Raw genomic sequence first — 16511 nt, forward strand, 5'->3', positions numbered from 1 at the left:
AAAGCACAAGAATATAAAAGAAAACAGGAGGTAACCAGAATGAGAGCAGGGGAGAAGGCAGCAAAGGCAGGTACAGCTCAGGCATGTGCCACGCCAGCGAGTGGCAGAGGCTGGGCAAACAGCTGCTGGCCCTTGGGCAGGCTGAAGCCTCCTCTCTTCTCAACTCCATAACATAATTAACTCCTTGAGGGGTTCAAACCAGCCTCACTAGTTTTCTTCCCGGATCGTAGACTTGTAGACGCCTGCACGGGTCCCTAAGCAAGCCCCTGGGCCCTGGTGCCTTCTGAGATGCTGCATTAAGAGGGCAAAGCCGTGAGGCAACTGAAGTGGCTGCAGCTGAGGACAGTAAGAGGCTGAAGGCCTTGGCTTTCCATGCCTGAGTGTGCTGGGGCTGTGCCAGCAGGGAGACGGGGGAGAAAGCTGTGAAGAGGCAAGTCCGAAGGAAGGAGAAATTGTGGAGAGTGACTATCCAAAGCTGGCAGGAACATGGTCGGGGACAATCAGGCAACACCATGACTAAGGTCAAAACATTTTCACCTACAGCACTGGCACACCTGACCCTACCCAGAAATGCTTCTGCGCATCATTCTTCAGAAGGCAACAAACAGCCTTAACCACATCCAATCCGGCCGAAGCAAACAGCAGAGCATGGTCTGCAAGTTCCTTTCCAGAGAAAAGGTGAGGATGGGCAGAAAGAATGGCAAGAGACTTAACTCCCTTATTGCTCTAGTACCTCCAGGTCTCTGCAATGAACCCTTAATAGCGGTGCTATCTTCTCTCTTCTGGCCCTGCCTGCAGGAGAAACAGCCTGCCCAGGGCTAAGCCAGCAGCGCCAGCCAGCCACCGCAAATGGCCTTTCTATGTGGTGGTGAACATCGTGAGTTTCCCACTATTCTTATGTCCTGTAGAGGTGGATTCCCCCATCTGCTTCTCTCCCATTTAAACCTCCTCCTGGGGAGTCTGGGGCCATGCTAGCTTCATTAACTTCTTCTGCCTGATCTAAGTCAGTGCTTTGCTGCTCCCCCAGGGTCTGGTGTCTGTAATGGGCTTTTATGAAGGGATTTCTGAAAAGCAAATTCTTTGTTTCAGGGAGGCTTAATTTCTATGTCATGGAGGCAGCGAAAGGCAGGGCAGTACTGAGAGAGGCAGATAATCCCCCAGCAGCACAGGACTTCAGAGATGTCTGAACTCTGGGCATGCCCTCCTCATCTAGACAGGCAGTACTGGGTGAGGTGTCCGCTGGAGAGCGAGACAGAAAGGCTACATCTACACTAGGAGATTAAGAGACCGCACAGGTTCAAACACAAGCTCACAGTTATCGTAGTTTTTAAGCATTCGTATCATTTTCTAGCACAGTTTTGGCCTGTGCCAACCAGCGCTCTCCAAAACAATATTCTAGCATCACCTGGGGAATGGGACAGCCCCACTGCTCCTGGCTGGCAGCTTGGATGCCAGCACCTCTTTGGGATGGTGGGGAGAGCTTACCATATGGATGCAAGTTGTATCACAGCAGCTGGCTTCAGCTCCCTAGTACAGATGTAGCCACTTAACGAGTGCCCAGAGGCATAGAAAGATCACCCACATATGCCAAGGGCTGAGCACAGCAGTCGGAGGAAGTGCCTGCTGTACAAACCCACATGTTCAGCCACTGTCCGCTCGCCAGGTCAACCGTAACCAGATGCAAAGCTGGTAGTCATGGGGCAGCTTGATCTGCAACGCAGGGATCCCCAGGGCCACAGCTCACAGCTCTGCTCTCATCCCTGTCCCGTCATCGGGAGGACTGAGGGGCTGATGCTGTTAGCACAGGCCACTGAGAGGGCTCCAAGGAGTGTGGTTTTAGAGCAGTGCAGGGGATTTAGATCCATGCATCTAACTCCTGCTACACTGCACTGCTCCCCTCTTCCCAGCAATGCGCCCCAGCAGCTTGACAAAGCAGCATGCCCGCAGCCCGTGTGCCACTAGTTCTGCACTGCAGGCTGAGGCTGAAGCATCGGGCAGTGCACAGAGGCTCCAAAAGCAAAAGAAAAATGGGAAAATATTGCGTCTGTGCAGATGAGAGAGCAGTCAGCTAGAGGAAAGGAGGGGAAAAGCAGGCCTGGGGCATGAAGATTCACCAAGTAAAAAGGTGTTTCTCTAGCTGAGCAGAGGGCTGTCATTCTAAAGCACTGTCAGAGAAGCTCTACAGGCACATGGGATGGGGATAGTTACTTACATCTTCCTCCGTGTCTCCACCTTGCATTGTTCCCACAATCCGTGTGCCAGCTCTTCCTGCAAGAGCAAAAAGAATCACCGCACAGCCTGGCTCACGGCTAACACCGAGGGAGAATGAACGATCAAGTTCAGAGTTTACGTTTTAGAGGACTAGTCAAATGGCAGTGAGAGGATGAGATTCCACTGCATGTAAAGTCATCCTCCCTTGCTAAGCCTCAGAGCTCAGGAGAAGGTAGAAGAGGGTAAGGCTGACAGAAATTCCTGTCGGGATGGTATTTCCAGAGCTACGTTATGCCAGTATGACAGTTCTGACAGGACAAGAGGCAATGGACACATTAAGAAACAGGAAATTCTATCTAAACACAAGAAACCACTTTTTTTACTGTGAGGGTGGTCAAACAGTGGAACAAGGTTGCCAAGAGAAGTTGTGGAGCCTCCATCCATGGAGATACTCAAAACCCAACTGGCTGTGGTCCTGGACAACCTGCTCCTGTTTGGAGCAGACGGGTTGGACTGGATGATCTCGAGAGGTCCCTTCCAACCTAAACAAGTCTGTGAATTGGCATATTCCTTCCTCCTTGGCTTCAGTACACAGAGAACAAAAACCTGACTTTTCCATGTGGTAAGCCTTCTGTCTTTAGAGAGCTGACTATGCTCAGATCCTTTCTGATATTCAGTAAGGATTGACATCTCACAGGAATCCTAGGCAGTGCCAAGGCAAACCTCAAGGACTTCTTGCTGAGAGTTGGATGTGTAAGTCTGAAGAGGGAAGTGGAAATCTCAGGGTTGTAGGGAGCTCACTGAAAAGGGAGAATACACTTGTACCTTGCTTTGTTCCTTTTGGCTAGGCAGAGGCCACATGAGGATGCTAACGTGGTCTCCTTTGCTAGGAAGGGAGGCCAGAAGGTGTTAGGAATGGGTGGCAGAGTTGTGACTGGGGAAATTCTGTGTGTGGGCTGACTGGGTGACTCAGGCCTGCTTTCTGCAGCCACCAGAAGTCACTCAGCACTAACCAGATGCCTATTTAACAGTCCTGCTGTGACCATCACATTTGACCATCTGTTTATCTCCGGTCATCACTAGTTTTTCTCTATGCCAAATATGCATTTTTCTATTCTACACAAAATTGTTGTTGTTTTTTTGTTTTGGTTTGGTTTGTTTTTTTTTTTGTGTGTGTGTGTGGGGTTTTTTTCAGCATGAAAACAAATAAATTTTAAAATACATCCTGTCAAAACTCTTTTCATACCTCCCAAAGTACAAAGGAAGACCGATCCCTTTCGTTCCCTCTGCAGAATGATTTGGGTGAGTTATAGCAAAAACTGATAAAACTCAACCAGAAGTCACCAAAAAACCCTTCCTGTGTCAAGGCAGATAATTTAAAGGATCTTACATCTTTAAATAAGAAGCTGTGTCCTCTATCTGTCTGGTTGCTGGTAACACAGGCAGTGGAGATGGAATTATAAAATTACTCGTGGACAGAGGATCTCTCTTCAAGCTTTGGAGACTTTTGCTCTAAGGTACGCCAGACTAAACTACGTGAATTTGGAGACGATTACAACTGACATTGTTAGACAGCCACAGAAGCACATTTTTCTCCAGCCTACAGATGGCTCCAAGAGTTTCACTGCAATTTTGCTACACAGAAGGCTCAACATAAAGTGTTAGATAGGGAATTATTACCTCAAAGGAGAAAGCAGCAGGGAGCTCCTAAAATCTACTGGTAAGACAAAGCTGAGAGAGGTCCTATGAATATAAAAGAGAATCAAGATATCACACAAGGACGCCTGATGAAATAGGACAGTTCAAAGATGCCAAGGGGAGAGCTCAGCGAATGCTGGCGGAAGGTCTGCAGGATGCCAGATGCTGCTCTTCCATCAGTGGGAACAGTAAGGACATCTTACGGGCGTCTAACTGCTTACATTTGGAGAAAGACGACAATCAGGTACTGCCCAGACTTTGATCCCTACATCATTTAAGCCGGGAGCACCTCTTTGAACTAGTGACTGTGAGATCAGCAGCGTTAGGTCCTGTAGCACAACCCTGGGACACCCACAGGAGACATCCCAGGATGCAGGGGGGGCTGGAGCTCCAGGTTGTGCACTGCCCTGTACCCCGAACCGGAGAGAAAGCAGATCTTCCACGCTGGTAGAAGAGCTTCCGTGACAAAGGCAGGAGTGTTATTTTAACCTTCAGATCGTAACCCCCCGGGTTTCCGTGCGTGGGAGCAAGGAGTGGCAGATGGCCGTGGCGTACTGGGGCAGAGGCAGGAAACAGAGGAGTCGTCTGCACAGGACGGGGGAGCTGGCAGGTACGGGGGGCTGTGCCACTTGAAATTTCCTGGGTTCAATTTAGCTGGGCTCAGCTTGCTGCTGCGTTAGTGCTGCACCACTCTGGCCACAGAGGCTCACGCAGCTTCCAAGCAGGTGAGAGCCTGTTATGTTTACTTACAGATAATGTGAATTTAGCCGGGACAGGCTGTACAAAGTGATAATTAGGTAAAATGCTAAGAACGAACAGACTGTAATTCACTGCACCTTTGGATTCAAATCTAACCTCCGTGCATCGCCATGGTTTACAGCCACTGAGCCATCAAAGATCAGAAGTGAACGCGCATCCACGATTTTAAGCCTGTGAGCATTTGCCATTTTTCCTTTGTGTGTGATGCTTGCCATTGCACTAACCTGTGCAGCTGCCTACAATGGATCCACAGGACTAGAATGATTTACATCTTCTTATCCAGCAGTGGCTACATGTTAACCCTGTGCCTGACAGCATGAAGCAACACTTAACCTGAGAGGTTAGGGCAACCTACCATGAAAGGAAGGTAGATTTGCAGCTGAAATACTTTGCTCCCAGTTTGGAGACCTGCCTTCAGTTTCCAGCTCTTAATGCAAATTCACAGCGCGAGCTCAGATAAGACACCTCCCTTTCCTCCGCATCACTTCCACACACAGAAAATTGGGATAAATCTTTTGCCTGATCTTTATGATCTGTGTGCCCTTCGGACACTGTGTTCTTAAGTGCGAGTGCAGCCGTTAGCACAGGGCCTTGATCTCAGCACCATTTCCCAGGCATTGCCAAAATACAGTGATTAATTAAGCACACCACAGCTGCTGTCCAGCGTGAGCATACTTCTATTTATTTCTTACACCTCTATGAAAAGAAAATTCACTTGGAAGTGAGTGATCTGTCTCCCACCATTTCAGACCTACAACCTCTCCTCCTTCTCCACTAGCTCCAGTGTTGCAATGGCCAGGATACAGGCTGGAAGCATACGGAAACACCTCCTCCCTCCCAGGGAGCACTTAACTTTCCTGACACAAAGCATACTGCCAAAGACAGCTCTGTTGGGACAGGATGCCGAGAGGGTGGGAGGAAGCTCTGTTTCAAGTTAAGACAAATTAATTTCTGTGAATTCTAGTCACAGCCCCTTTTCAGCATTTCTAAACACACTTGATTGCCTCTTTTTTCCCAACTACATGAGCCTGGTAATACTGTTCAGCAGCTGCTGTATCAGAAAACTAAAGACTTTGCAGACTCTTAACTGGAGGACGAGAATCTGCAAAGATCCACCAGAAATACATGAAAACGAGAAGAGCAGCTCTATCAGCTTTCTCCCTCCCCAGGTTAACTTCCTCCGAGTACTGACAGTCAGACCCAGTGGCTCAAACACTTACAGTGTTGATAGGTTTTTTCCCTCCTGTTTGACCTGAAGAGGCAAGGAAGAAGAGACTAATCTGACTCTCCAAAGTCCTTTTATAAGGTTTACAATTAGGACTTGATTTGTTTTACTAGAAAAGTAGATTCAACTCCAGGAGCAGAGTCACAAAGACCCACTGTATGCCATGCATACAAAGCCCCCATCAGAGTAAAACTGCACTTGGTGAAGCTCACAAGGAAGGAATTTATTTTCAAAAGTTCATGGAGAGCAATACCAGTTTGGTGGAGTCCTCTGAGGTGCTCTGAGAGCAGGTGCATTTGTGAAATTTTTCCCCTTGACTTCATCCATTATCAAACAGTTGAAGAACTTGAATCCTGCTAATGCACAGCCAAATACCTTCCCGCCAGACCCATTCTTCAGACCTCAGACTTCTCTGTCCGCCACCACCATGGTACATGTGAAATCCAGACCCTCTCATCTCCTCACTTTCACAGACTTTGAAGCAAGGCAAACACATGCAACAAGATGCTTGCAAACACCAGGGTTCATGAAGAACCATCAGGAAGAGAGCAGCCTGGCCAGGTGAGAAGAAATTTTTGTTTCTGTTGCTCTGTATTTCTTGTTAACTGCCAAGAAATTGGGCAGGGATTTTCAAAGGAGCTCTGGGGTTACAAACAATAATCACAAATCCCATATCGAAAGAAAAGGTAAGAAAAGTTCAGTGCCCAGCAGAGCCTGTCTCACAGCTGCTGTTCATATCTGACTCACCTCTGTCCACTTGATGCCACAACAGGTCTATAACTCTCCCTTCTGTGCAGGCATCAGAATCTATTTTGGCCTCTGAAAGCATGAGATGCAGTGTACCTGCAAGCCCCACGGAGCACTTGAACTGCAGATTCCTGGTGTTTCTGAGACTCAGGCCTTGCCATGCCGGAACTGCTGAGACATCAGGAGGACACTGACAGTTTCTTGAGTCTGCGGCTAGAGTTTGCATGTGCAACAGACCCTTGGAAATCCTCCCCAGTGCCACTTCAGTTATCAAGGGTGGCATGACTCGGACCACGACGTTTTCTTCTCTTTCTCAACAACACAAACTCCACATACTCTGACTGCAGCAGTAGGGAGACCCTGATCACTGTTTCTTAAGGGCTTATGAGCAGGGTGACTGGGGGGGAATGACTAGGGAACAGTAAAGAGGGAGACCACATCTGCCACTAAGCTGCATGACAGAAAGAGGTAGCTGTCCCTACCGATGAAGCTGAGAGATCAGGGATGGGATCACACAGCATTTGAATGATGTCTAGACAACTGCAGTGGGCTTCAGCATGTTTTTCTAATCAAGACACATTTCCACAACAGAGAAGAATCAAACATTTTGAGAAAACCTTCAGACTTGTTTTCATCTTGTAAAGATAAATGCACATGCGTGCATTTCTTGGTCTTGGATTCAGAGATGTAATTTCCTTTAGCAACCTGAGAGAAGGGAAGAAACAGACTCATCATTTCACATGTGTTTAAAAATTAGGCAGGTGACAACCACAGGAACTTAATGTGAACAAGACATCCAACAAGGAGCAGGCAGCTGTTGCACATTCCTAATTGAATCCCTCCACTCCCCTGCATTTTGATGGCACACCTGTGGTTTCTACACACCTGTGGAGATGAGAGAGGAAAGAAAACATTCTAGAAATTCAGTAGCAGAAATCTTAACATGGTCATGAGGTGGCGAGAGAATTTCCACAAGTGGAATCTGGTCATTTCCACTGGGAACAGGACTTTTCTACTTTTCAGCTTGCATGCTGAATGGAGGGATTTACAAACAGGACAGTGTAGGCTCACCTGAGAAGATTTCTTGCTACTATGTCAAAGCTCCCATTCTCCCTACAGGATTTTAAAAATGAGGCTAATTCAACCTCCGCAGCTTTCCCCTCAGCATGCAGGGCACCTTTAGTCCTTTCCCAGCTAGCCAGCTCCTACTTAAGTACTCCTACAAGTTCAAGTTTAAAAAGAAAACCAAGACAGGGAGGCTAAACATCATCTCAAAACACCGTGTGTCTGCCACAACAGCATCAGCATGCTTTGTATATGTGTTGCTCTGCGTGCACTGCCTCTGGGAGGTGCATCTGTGCAGGGCTGGGGATCCCGGCAGGCCTGGCTGCAGCCCGGGAGCTCATCTCCAGTTTGACTGTCACAGACTTGGTTCCATTCCCTCCAACGAGGTACACTTTGCTTTCTTAATAAAACCCCTTTATTCTCATCTGCTGCATCCAGAGATATATTTCTTCTTGCTATGTTAAACAGTGCAGGTTTTCACAGGCAAATATTTTATCCATTCAGTAGCAAGTACACTCGCTACCTGGCTGACAGCACATCATTACCACAATGATCCTCTGGGTCAGTTCTGTGAAGGTAAGAGGCTCCAAGAGAGCTGCTCTCCCACTGTTTGACTTTTGGACTGACTTTGTTGAAAAACATTCAGAGTTTTATAAAGCTGTCTTCTTATAATAAAGACCAAACAGGGCTGAAGTTGTTATTGTCTTGGTAGTGAACTGGTCTCTGTGGTCTGAACAGGACAAAACCGCCCCTTCACCCCAACATTATAAAAGGAAACGTAAAAGCTAATGCCTTCAGATAATTGGTTTTCAGCTGAAAGATCCTGGCAGTGGGGAATAGAGGGTGATTTACTATAGCCAGGCACAGTTCCACAAGCACGGATCATTTCTGTTTCATTCAGTAGCATTCCCACCGCCTACCTCGCTGCTCCAAGCACAGTGTGTGTCACCCTGCCACGGCCTACCCAAACAGCCGGTGCTACCACTGGGAAGAAGAGAGATCCTGAATTTGCTCACGATGCCAAAATGCATTTCAGAACTCTGGCCCAAATAAGACTGGAAAGATGGATCTGCACATGTAATCACAACATCGCTTCAAATCTGCCACTTCTGATAGTACGGATGGAAAAAATCCACTTTAGTTCAAGGGGAAACTGGAAAGGTTCTTAGAAAAAAACCTGAACACCTACTGAGGGATAGACTAAATTTGTGGAAACCACAGCCAGCTCAGGAAACCCTGATGAGCACTGAAACAGTTTTGAGAGCGGGAGGGAACCTGAAGGAAGTTCCTACACTCTTCCCCAGGCATTTTCTTTCAGCCAGTGCTGGAGACAGAAAATCAGGCTGGACAGACCTCACGCCTCACCTGATGTGGCAACTTCTACATTCCTAGGACAAGGCTTTGCATTCTTTACCCTGATGTCCACCCCATCTGCCCATGAACAGCCATCCTGCTGCAAACTACTGCCTTATAGCCTGTGTCAGGCAAGAGGTTTCTCTACACTGCAGACAGTTAAGACCTTGAACATGGCAAGAATTTATTTTTCTTTGGTTCTCTGGCAAAACAGTCTTAGCAGCCAAATGCCATCATTAACTTGCGGTTTGACCTCAGGGAAGTCCATGCATCTTTTTTTTTTTTTTTTTTTTTTGTGTAAGAACCTCACTTATCTATTGCCAGACAAAATAAAAGCGGATGTGAACTTTTATTGACACTGACAATGTTCAAATTAAAAGCAACATAAATCAATATGTTCTCTTACTTAAAAAAACCCAAATGATTAGTGACACATGGATCTATTATAATAAGCCCCATCAAGGACACTTGCCTGCAATTGTGATATTGTGATAACAAAACAGGTTGTAGTTTCACAAATCCAGTAAGCCAGCATTTGTCAGTTTGGCAACTATCTTCCTAGCCATTTATTTTCACCCCATGCCCTCTTCCTCCTCATACAGAAGTCATATTGGCTTCCTAAAATTGGGTTTGCTGTACTGTCGAATCACAGCCATTGAACTCAAAGGAGGTACAAGCTCCATAGCGCGTCACAGGTCCCTCCTTAACCTGCTGCTGCCTATTCCTCTTTGTACATGGAGAATAAGGGTTTGATTTGCTCTCTGTACCACAGGAGCTAGCAGCCTGTCATGTCTCCTGCAGCTAACAGTCTTTTCTGCTCCGCGGGAAACTAAATGCTATTCCTTCAAGTCTTTTAATTGGCTAAAAGAATAAAACCAGGAGCAATACTGTCAAAGCTGCATTTAGTATGAATTTTGCTGCATCTAGACAAACCTGAGGAAAGACTCTTGAGGGTGAAAGTGTGTTGATTTTTCTCAATTATACCAAGTGGCCTAATAAGAGAGATTATCTCTCCATGAGAACCTTGCCTCTATACTGGCAGAACACAGTGGAATACCTGCCCACCTGTTACAGACAGAGGGAGGAAGTCTCATCTTACAATACTAATAACCTGGAAATTAGAGATGTAAAACTGAATCACAGCAACTACAGGAACTGATCACAGTGGACCATTTCTCCTTAGTTTGAGAGCAAATATGGCTCAGATGCACCACCATGAAGACACAAAGCTTCAAATGTCTTCAACTGAGTCAAGGGAAAAAACAGTGATTGATACAAATAATGTTCTTCTTATGCTGCCTTAATAATTAAGTACATTTTAAATGCAGACTACCTGTGCTGAAGAACACATACAGATTCCTGGTGTGTTTAATGACAAATAACCAGTGAATGTTCAGGCCTGATTTTCTAAAGCTGATGCACCTGACATTAATCTCAAGTCTTGACATGTCTCCAGCACTTCAGCTGGCGAGGGTCACAGAGTCACACATACAACCTCACTCTCGATGAGGGATCTGGACCAAAGGGGCCCGTTTATACAGATGGAAGGGTGCAGATCTGAGCCTGTTCTCAAGGCTAGAACTGCTTGTCACATCAGTGCACACTCTGGATCAGGCTGGAGCTCCCCAACGAAAGCTCTGGCTTAACTGGTGTGTCTTGATGCAGTCCAAGCTTTTGTTCCTATGTTCTGGACAGGTAAGAATGGGCAGGACTGAGCAAGCTCACTCTAACACCAGCAGTAGAGATACCCCAAGGTTGAGTTTTCCTAAGCAAAATGTGTAGACGTTTTGAACCAAAGCCAGCAGTGCAGAGAGCCTGCTGTTAATCTCACAGTGTAACTACAGCTACAGCAACTGGGCAACTTGCCCGAGATGATGATAAGTAACTTCAGCAAAGCAGAAAGTGAGCCAAAAATCCTTCCCTTAAGAGTGTAACAATGTTTGTATCCGTCTCTGCCAGCAGAGATTGCACTGGAGCACTACAGGACTGAAGTGTTCTGAGTTAGAATGGGGGAATACAACCTTACTCCTCCCAGAGGACCTGTACGAAAGGCATCTCAGGAACTATTTAACATACCTGGAGCTGCTTCAGTAGTTCCCAGCAGGTGAGAGGCAAAAAGAAGACAGAAAGCTAAGGGAGGCTTCCAACTTACACAGACATAAGCAAAGATTGGGATAGCGACTGTGAAGTCAGCAAACAGCATGCTCAGAGTATGTAGAAATCATAGGATAATTACCTGCCAGAAGTAGTTTACTAAACCCTACAAAGAGACCTACAAAAGCAGAGAAAGCCATCTAAACAGCATAGCAGAGAAAACATCTCAGGGATTTGATCTGCTTGCTTTAGGTCTGACAAGCTGATGCTGAGTCTCCAGGAAGTGTAATTAATGATAACAAAGCTCTTCATAGAAAAAAATTCTACCTGCAACAAAATCTACAACTTTTATTATAAAGGGTTTTGCTCCTAAAACTGGTATTAAGAGCTGACTCTGCAGCCAGTACCCATATCCCTGGGTTATGATGCCCTCTGAGATGAAGCATTACAGTTACACAGTCACCTCCAAAGCTAAAAATTGTGTACAAACCTTTCCTTGAGAAATGGCAATGTAAAAATCCTTAGGGGATATTGCACTTATAAAGAATTTCCAAGTTTTATGAAAAAACAGAGGAACTGAGGATAAAAATGCTTGAATTATATTTACTTGAGAACTTCAGCTTCTTGCTCTGGTCTCAGTGAGAAAGGGGAGAGCAGAATTCAACTCAGAAAAAAATACATCTTTGCAGCTTATATAAGCAACATTTTCCAGCAGAAGTAGTGGCACACGAAATTACCCACATAGACACTTCATCCAGATCCCAGAGAGGCTTTTGCTGATGGTCAGAATCACTCACTGCTAACAAGAACGCCAAGGAGAATGAACCTGATTTCCTGGTTTCATTTTAGTTGACCACAGATTAAGCAGAACGTTTCTCTTTTTCCACCTCAGTGAAACACAGACCCTCAGGCAGTAATTTCTCTGAGTTGCTTCTGACCAGGGCTCTAAAGGAATCAGCAGCCAGGGGCTGCAGTTCCACTCCACGTAAAGAGCAGCAGAAGCCAGATGTCCTTCGTGAAAAGAAGTAACTCAGGTGTGTTGCACCCATGTGCACCAGTGCATGTGGCTTTATGGACTTGCTAAAGGTCTCCTTTTGAGTAAGACTCTACTAGAATGAGTGTCAACAGCTAAAGGGAAATAATGCTTTGCAATGAGAAATGGTATTACTTTTCTAAGGCTCTGTATCAAGCTACTTTGAGAACCTGCAAGGCAATACCAAAGAAGGATTTTTCTCACACAATACTTTTTTCAGTAAATAATCCTTCATTTACTCCCCTGAAAGCACTAAGTTTTCTCCACAAGACGGTATCCTCTCACAGCTCATGAGAACTGAGCAGTGCCAATATCCTTGAACAATAACGGGGTCTTCTTACATTTAAGGTTATTCAGATAATTGCAGCATATCTTTCTAAATAAAGGCAACTAGGGAAAGGTTAAGATACCTTGTAATAGTGTTTCCGTGGTGGTGCGCTTCTTCACGATCTGCCTGTCTTCCACTTCACTATCGGATCCTTCATCCTCTTGAATCTCTATGTCAGAATCATCCTTATCTGGTTAAAACAAAAACAGTTGATAAATATCCCTCAAGCCAACAAACAACTCAGAACAGCAGATGGACACAAGAGATGCTAGCAGTCTCTACCTTTGTTCAAGTCCAAGATTAATTAAAATTGTAGCTGCAGACAGCACATTGGCTACACTGACAAGCACAGGGAAAGAGCCAACATCCATGTCCTAAGGAAGGCACCCTTCTACACAGAAGTGCCAAAGCAGCATACAATATAAACAACTGTCTTGGGGCAATCCTCAGATTGTACCATGAAGATGTTGTTCTAATACACTCTCTGGGTATGAAGCATATGTACAGTCAGAGTTGCTCTGCTACTTCAGCAACTGGTTAAAAGATAAAAATATTTTAAAAGTGTTTGGAAAATGTAGGTTTATTAATACTTCTCCTAGTCTTTTACCCTGACAAGCAATATTGAAACCCACCCCCTTAGTCTCTGCCTTTCCTTTAATCGTAGGTTAGAAAAGCACTGTGAGACATCCCCAGATAAATGAAAGCAATTGCAGCCAAACCCAAGATGACTGGAGAGATAGGAAAGCTTCTCAAGATGCAGAAACTTCTTCAAATATTTTCATAATCTGCCTCTATTTTCTTCCTCCTATCCAAACTAAAGCCAGTTTAGTCTTTTACTCCCAGTTCCCCAGTCACCAAATTGGAACACACCTAAAGGACTTAAATTGTCCTCCAGATGTTTGAAAGGATGACAAAAGTCTGCAGATACTTAAAAGTGCCTGAACAGAAAAGGGCAGACTGTTCTCCATGTCAGGTGTATGAGTCCTACCTTGAGGTTCACAAGCTTGGTCAGTCAAATGGATTCTCCTCTGAGCCTATTCTGAAGTAAAACAGTGTGTAGAAAGTTTGGAGCAGGCTCTGCTCCATGTAAGTCTCCTTCTACCCCATGAGCTTCTCCGCTCTCTCCTTGTTCGTGCCAGCCTGCTTGTGCAAGCTCCTTGGCTCACTAAGACCAAGCTCTGCTTTCCAGCTACTGCCTGCCCGGGATTCTTTACTTCCCTCTTCAATCAAAGAGCCAGATCCTCAGCTCTTGTCATCTGATGAACTCTTCTCGCTTGTCTAGAGACGAGCCCCCCTACACCAGCTGATCCTACAGCTCAGAGCTGATGCTGAGTGGTGGCCTGCCCGCAGGAGCTTACGGAATTAGCAGTGCTATGATAAACCCAACAGGACCCTGTGTGAGGTCAGCACCCAGTGCAGCAACAATAGCGGTTAATTATTTATGGAAAATAGGCAATTCTTTCCCAGGTACATTTAATTACACACATGTCTGAGCCGAAAATGGAAATAACTACTTTAATTATGATTAGTAATGAGCTGACACATCTTTGCAATATTTAATTATCAGACAATATACAAATATTAGACATTTTTTCCATGATCTTTTTCATTGTAATATTAAGTTAATGACAAAATATAATGGCAAGGGTTGTGTTTGATACCCTGGTAAGATTACAACGCTCCAGCAGTGTTAGCTACAATTTCTATTTGTGTTGCACTTTCTTCTTTGACAAGTGAAGGAATCACTCACTGCTGTATGACCTGAATCCTGTTTCTGTTTACCTGGTATTCAGGAAAGCAAGGTTTTGTTCAGCCCTTGCCCAGGCAAACTCCTTGGGAAGAGCCATGTGGAGCCTCAATAAAGGATTCAGGTCTGTGCTCTGTATGTTAAAGAACAAGACTATCTCATCTGCGGTGACTTTCTCTGGTACTGCTAAAATGCCCTTGTTCTTACTTTGTGATTACCTTTTTTTCCATTCTTCTTTTTTTCTTCTTCTTCTTTTGAGCAGAAATTCCTGCCTTTCAAGTTTTGTCATTTGCACTCTTCCTGTTACGCAGCATGACCGGCCAGAGTTGAGGATGTTGCAGAGAACCCTTATGATTCCTTCACTAAACCATTTCAATTTCATCCCCATTAGCCCTTTCTGCTTCTCGCTGGGACCTCCTGAGCATGAGCTGGCAGCTGAGATGGGGACTAATGGAGCCAGTGCTCTCTGCTGACAGCCCAAAGTGGCAAACCCAGGTAACACCACCTTGGGGACAGCAGAGAGGCACAGCGATGCGATTCTGCTCTGGTTGGGGGCATGGCTGTAACAACATGGGGCTTAAAAATTTTACATTTCACTTTTCTGAAAACCTTCTTTTTTTTTTTTTAACCTTTTGTGGTAGAAGGCTCTCAGATATAGTATGTAAAATATATTTTCCTTGGGACAAAGCAGCGGTAAAAGGACAAGAATGAACAGGAATGAATCTGCCACCTTCCTTCTGCTGCACACAGAAGTGCTCTTCCCTAACTACTCTCACTGATGGCTTAATGCTCTCCTGAACCACGGGAACCCTTCCACCTCCCTGTGGCACACTCCTGGGCACACCAGCTATTTCTGACCTATTTCAACTTGCAAAAAGGAAGCTTATTTCATCATATAATTCCCCACAGTATCTTTCTGTTGGAAAATGGGGCTTGCAGGGAGATCCCACGGTGACTAAGTGCCTTGCAATAGAAGTGATAACTACTGTGGAGAGAGGATCAGTGGCTGGAGGGCCCCAAGCTGTCGCTTTATGAAGGGAAATGGTTTAAACACAGCTTCCTCCCCAATTTTTCTTCTTTCTCTCAGGTTCTCTGCTATTCTCAATCCCTTCTTTCTCACGCTGTTTCTTTCTTCCTCCTCTCCCATTGACTCAGATGTTGTAACTCTCACCTGTCGGTGATGGAAGTTGCAGTTTTCTGCTGTTCAGCCCATATGTGGATGCCACAGAACACCTCTGGCAAGCCCCAGAAAAGAGTGCCTTGCACCCCAGCTCTACCCCTCGTCTTTCAAAGCACAGGCCACAAGTCAAGCCAGTAGCAACTGTACGCCTGGCTTTCATTTACGCCTTTAAAAACCCTGGATTATTTTTCAATACAAATGAAGAGAAGATTCATGTGGTGAATTATCAGCATATAAACACAATGCACCCCTTTTCCTACTGAGTTGTGACTTTGAAACAAATATTGTTATGGATCTATGGTGAGAGCTTGGATTTTGTTTGAATAGACTGGCTGGAATTCTGATGCACATACCCCAACAAAAAGCATCACTACAGTGAAGGCATGCCGGATGATCAGAAAAGTGGCAGCTGCAAATGCAAATTCAGCAACAGTAAAATTTCTGCCTCCAAGCCTCCTCCCCACCGCTTGAAAATATGTCAGGCACCTTTTTCACTTACAAAAAAATAAATGTATTGTTCTAACCCAGCTCAATGGCTGCCATCACAAAGCCTGGCTCCAGCCAGTATACAATCCAAGTTATTGTCAGCTGAGCAGAATCGTGCTGAGCCAAAATCTCAAGGACACAGAAGCAGAGCATATTGCTGAAAATTTAAGTACACAAGATGAAGACAAACCGAGTACAGGATTCTTAGCAGGATTAAATAGTAGCCCAATGCTGTGTGTGATCTGTCCTAGCTAGAGCCCTACAGGGTTCCACCACCCTACATTCCTCATTGCACATGCCCAGTGTGTCCAGCTTTCAACAAAATATTCTTGGTATTCATAAAAAGGTGACAATTCAGAAAGTTTCATTTAACAACACACAGAAATAAACTACTTGTTGCCGTAGGAGAAGTCACAACCATATCTGTGTAATACTGCATAACAGAAATTACAAAGCATCAATTCCAGGGAGAGAAGGAACATTCTTTATGGAGAAAATGTAGATTTTTCTTAGTATCAGCATAAGGCAACAAAGATAATAAAGCATACTACTACAAATTCCCACGTACTAGTACATGGAGTACAG

At 45.2% G+C, this 16511-nt stretch overlaps 1 protein-coding gene across 3 annotated transcripts in view; it reads right to left on the reverse strand.

Annotated features, from left to right (window-relative positions):
- The window catches only part of CLUAP1 (clusterin associated protein 1), a 70826-nt gene that overhangs the window by 936 nt on the left and 53379 nt on the right, over window positions 1-16511 (reverse strand). For 2 of the 3 annotated variants that reach the window (XM_042798824.1, XM_042798823.1), the window contains exons 10-11: window positions 12596-12703; window positions 2213-2268 (exon numbers count right to left, since the gene is read on the reverse strand). In XM_042798824.1, coding sequence (XP_042654758.1) covers window positions 2213-2268; window positions 12596-12703 — 164 coding nt within the window. The remainder of the gene's footprint in view (window positions 1-2212; window positions 2269-12595; window positions 12704-16511) is intronic. The other variant, XM_042798825.1, reaches the window with a different exon arrangement.

The sequence above is a fragment of the Tyto alba genome, unplaced genomic scaffold (genome assembly GCF_018691265.1).
Source record: "Tyto alba isolate M040663 unplaced genomic scaffold, T.alba_DEE_v4.0 Super-Scaffold_28, whole genome shotgun sequence".
NCBI classification, from domain to species: Eukaryota; Metazoa; Chordata; class Aves; order Strigiformes; family Tytonidae; genus Tyto; species Tyto alba.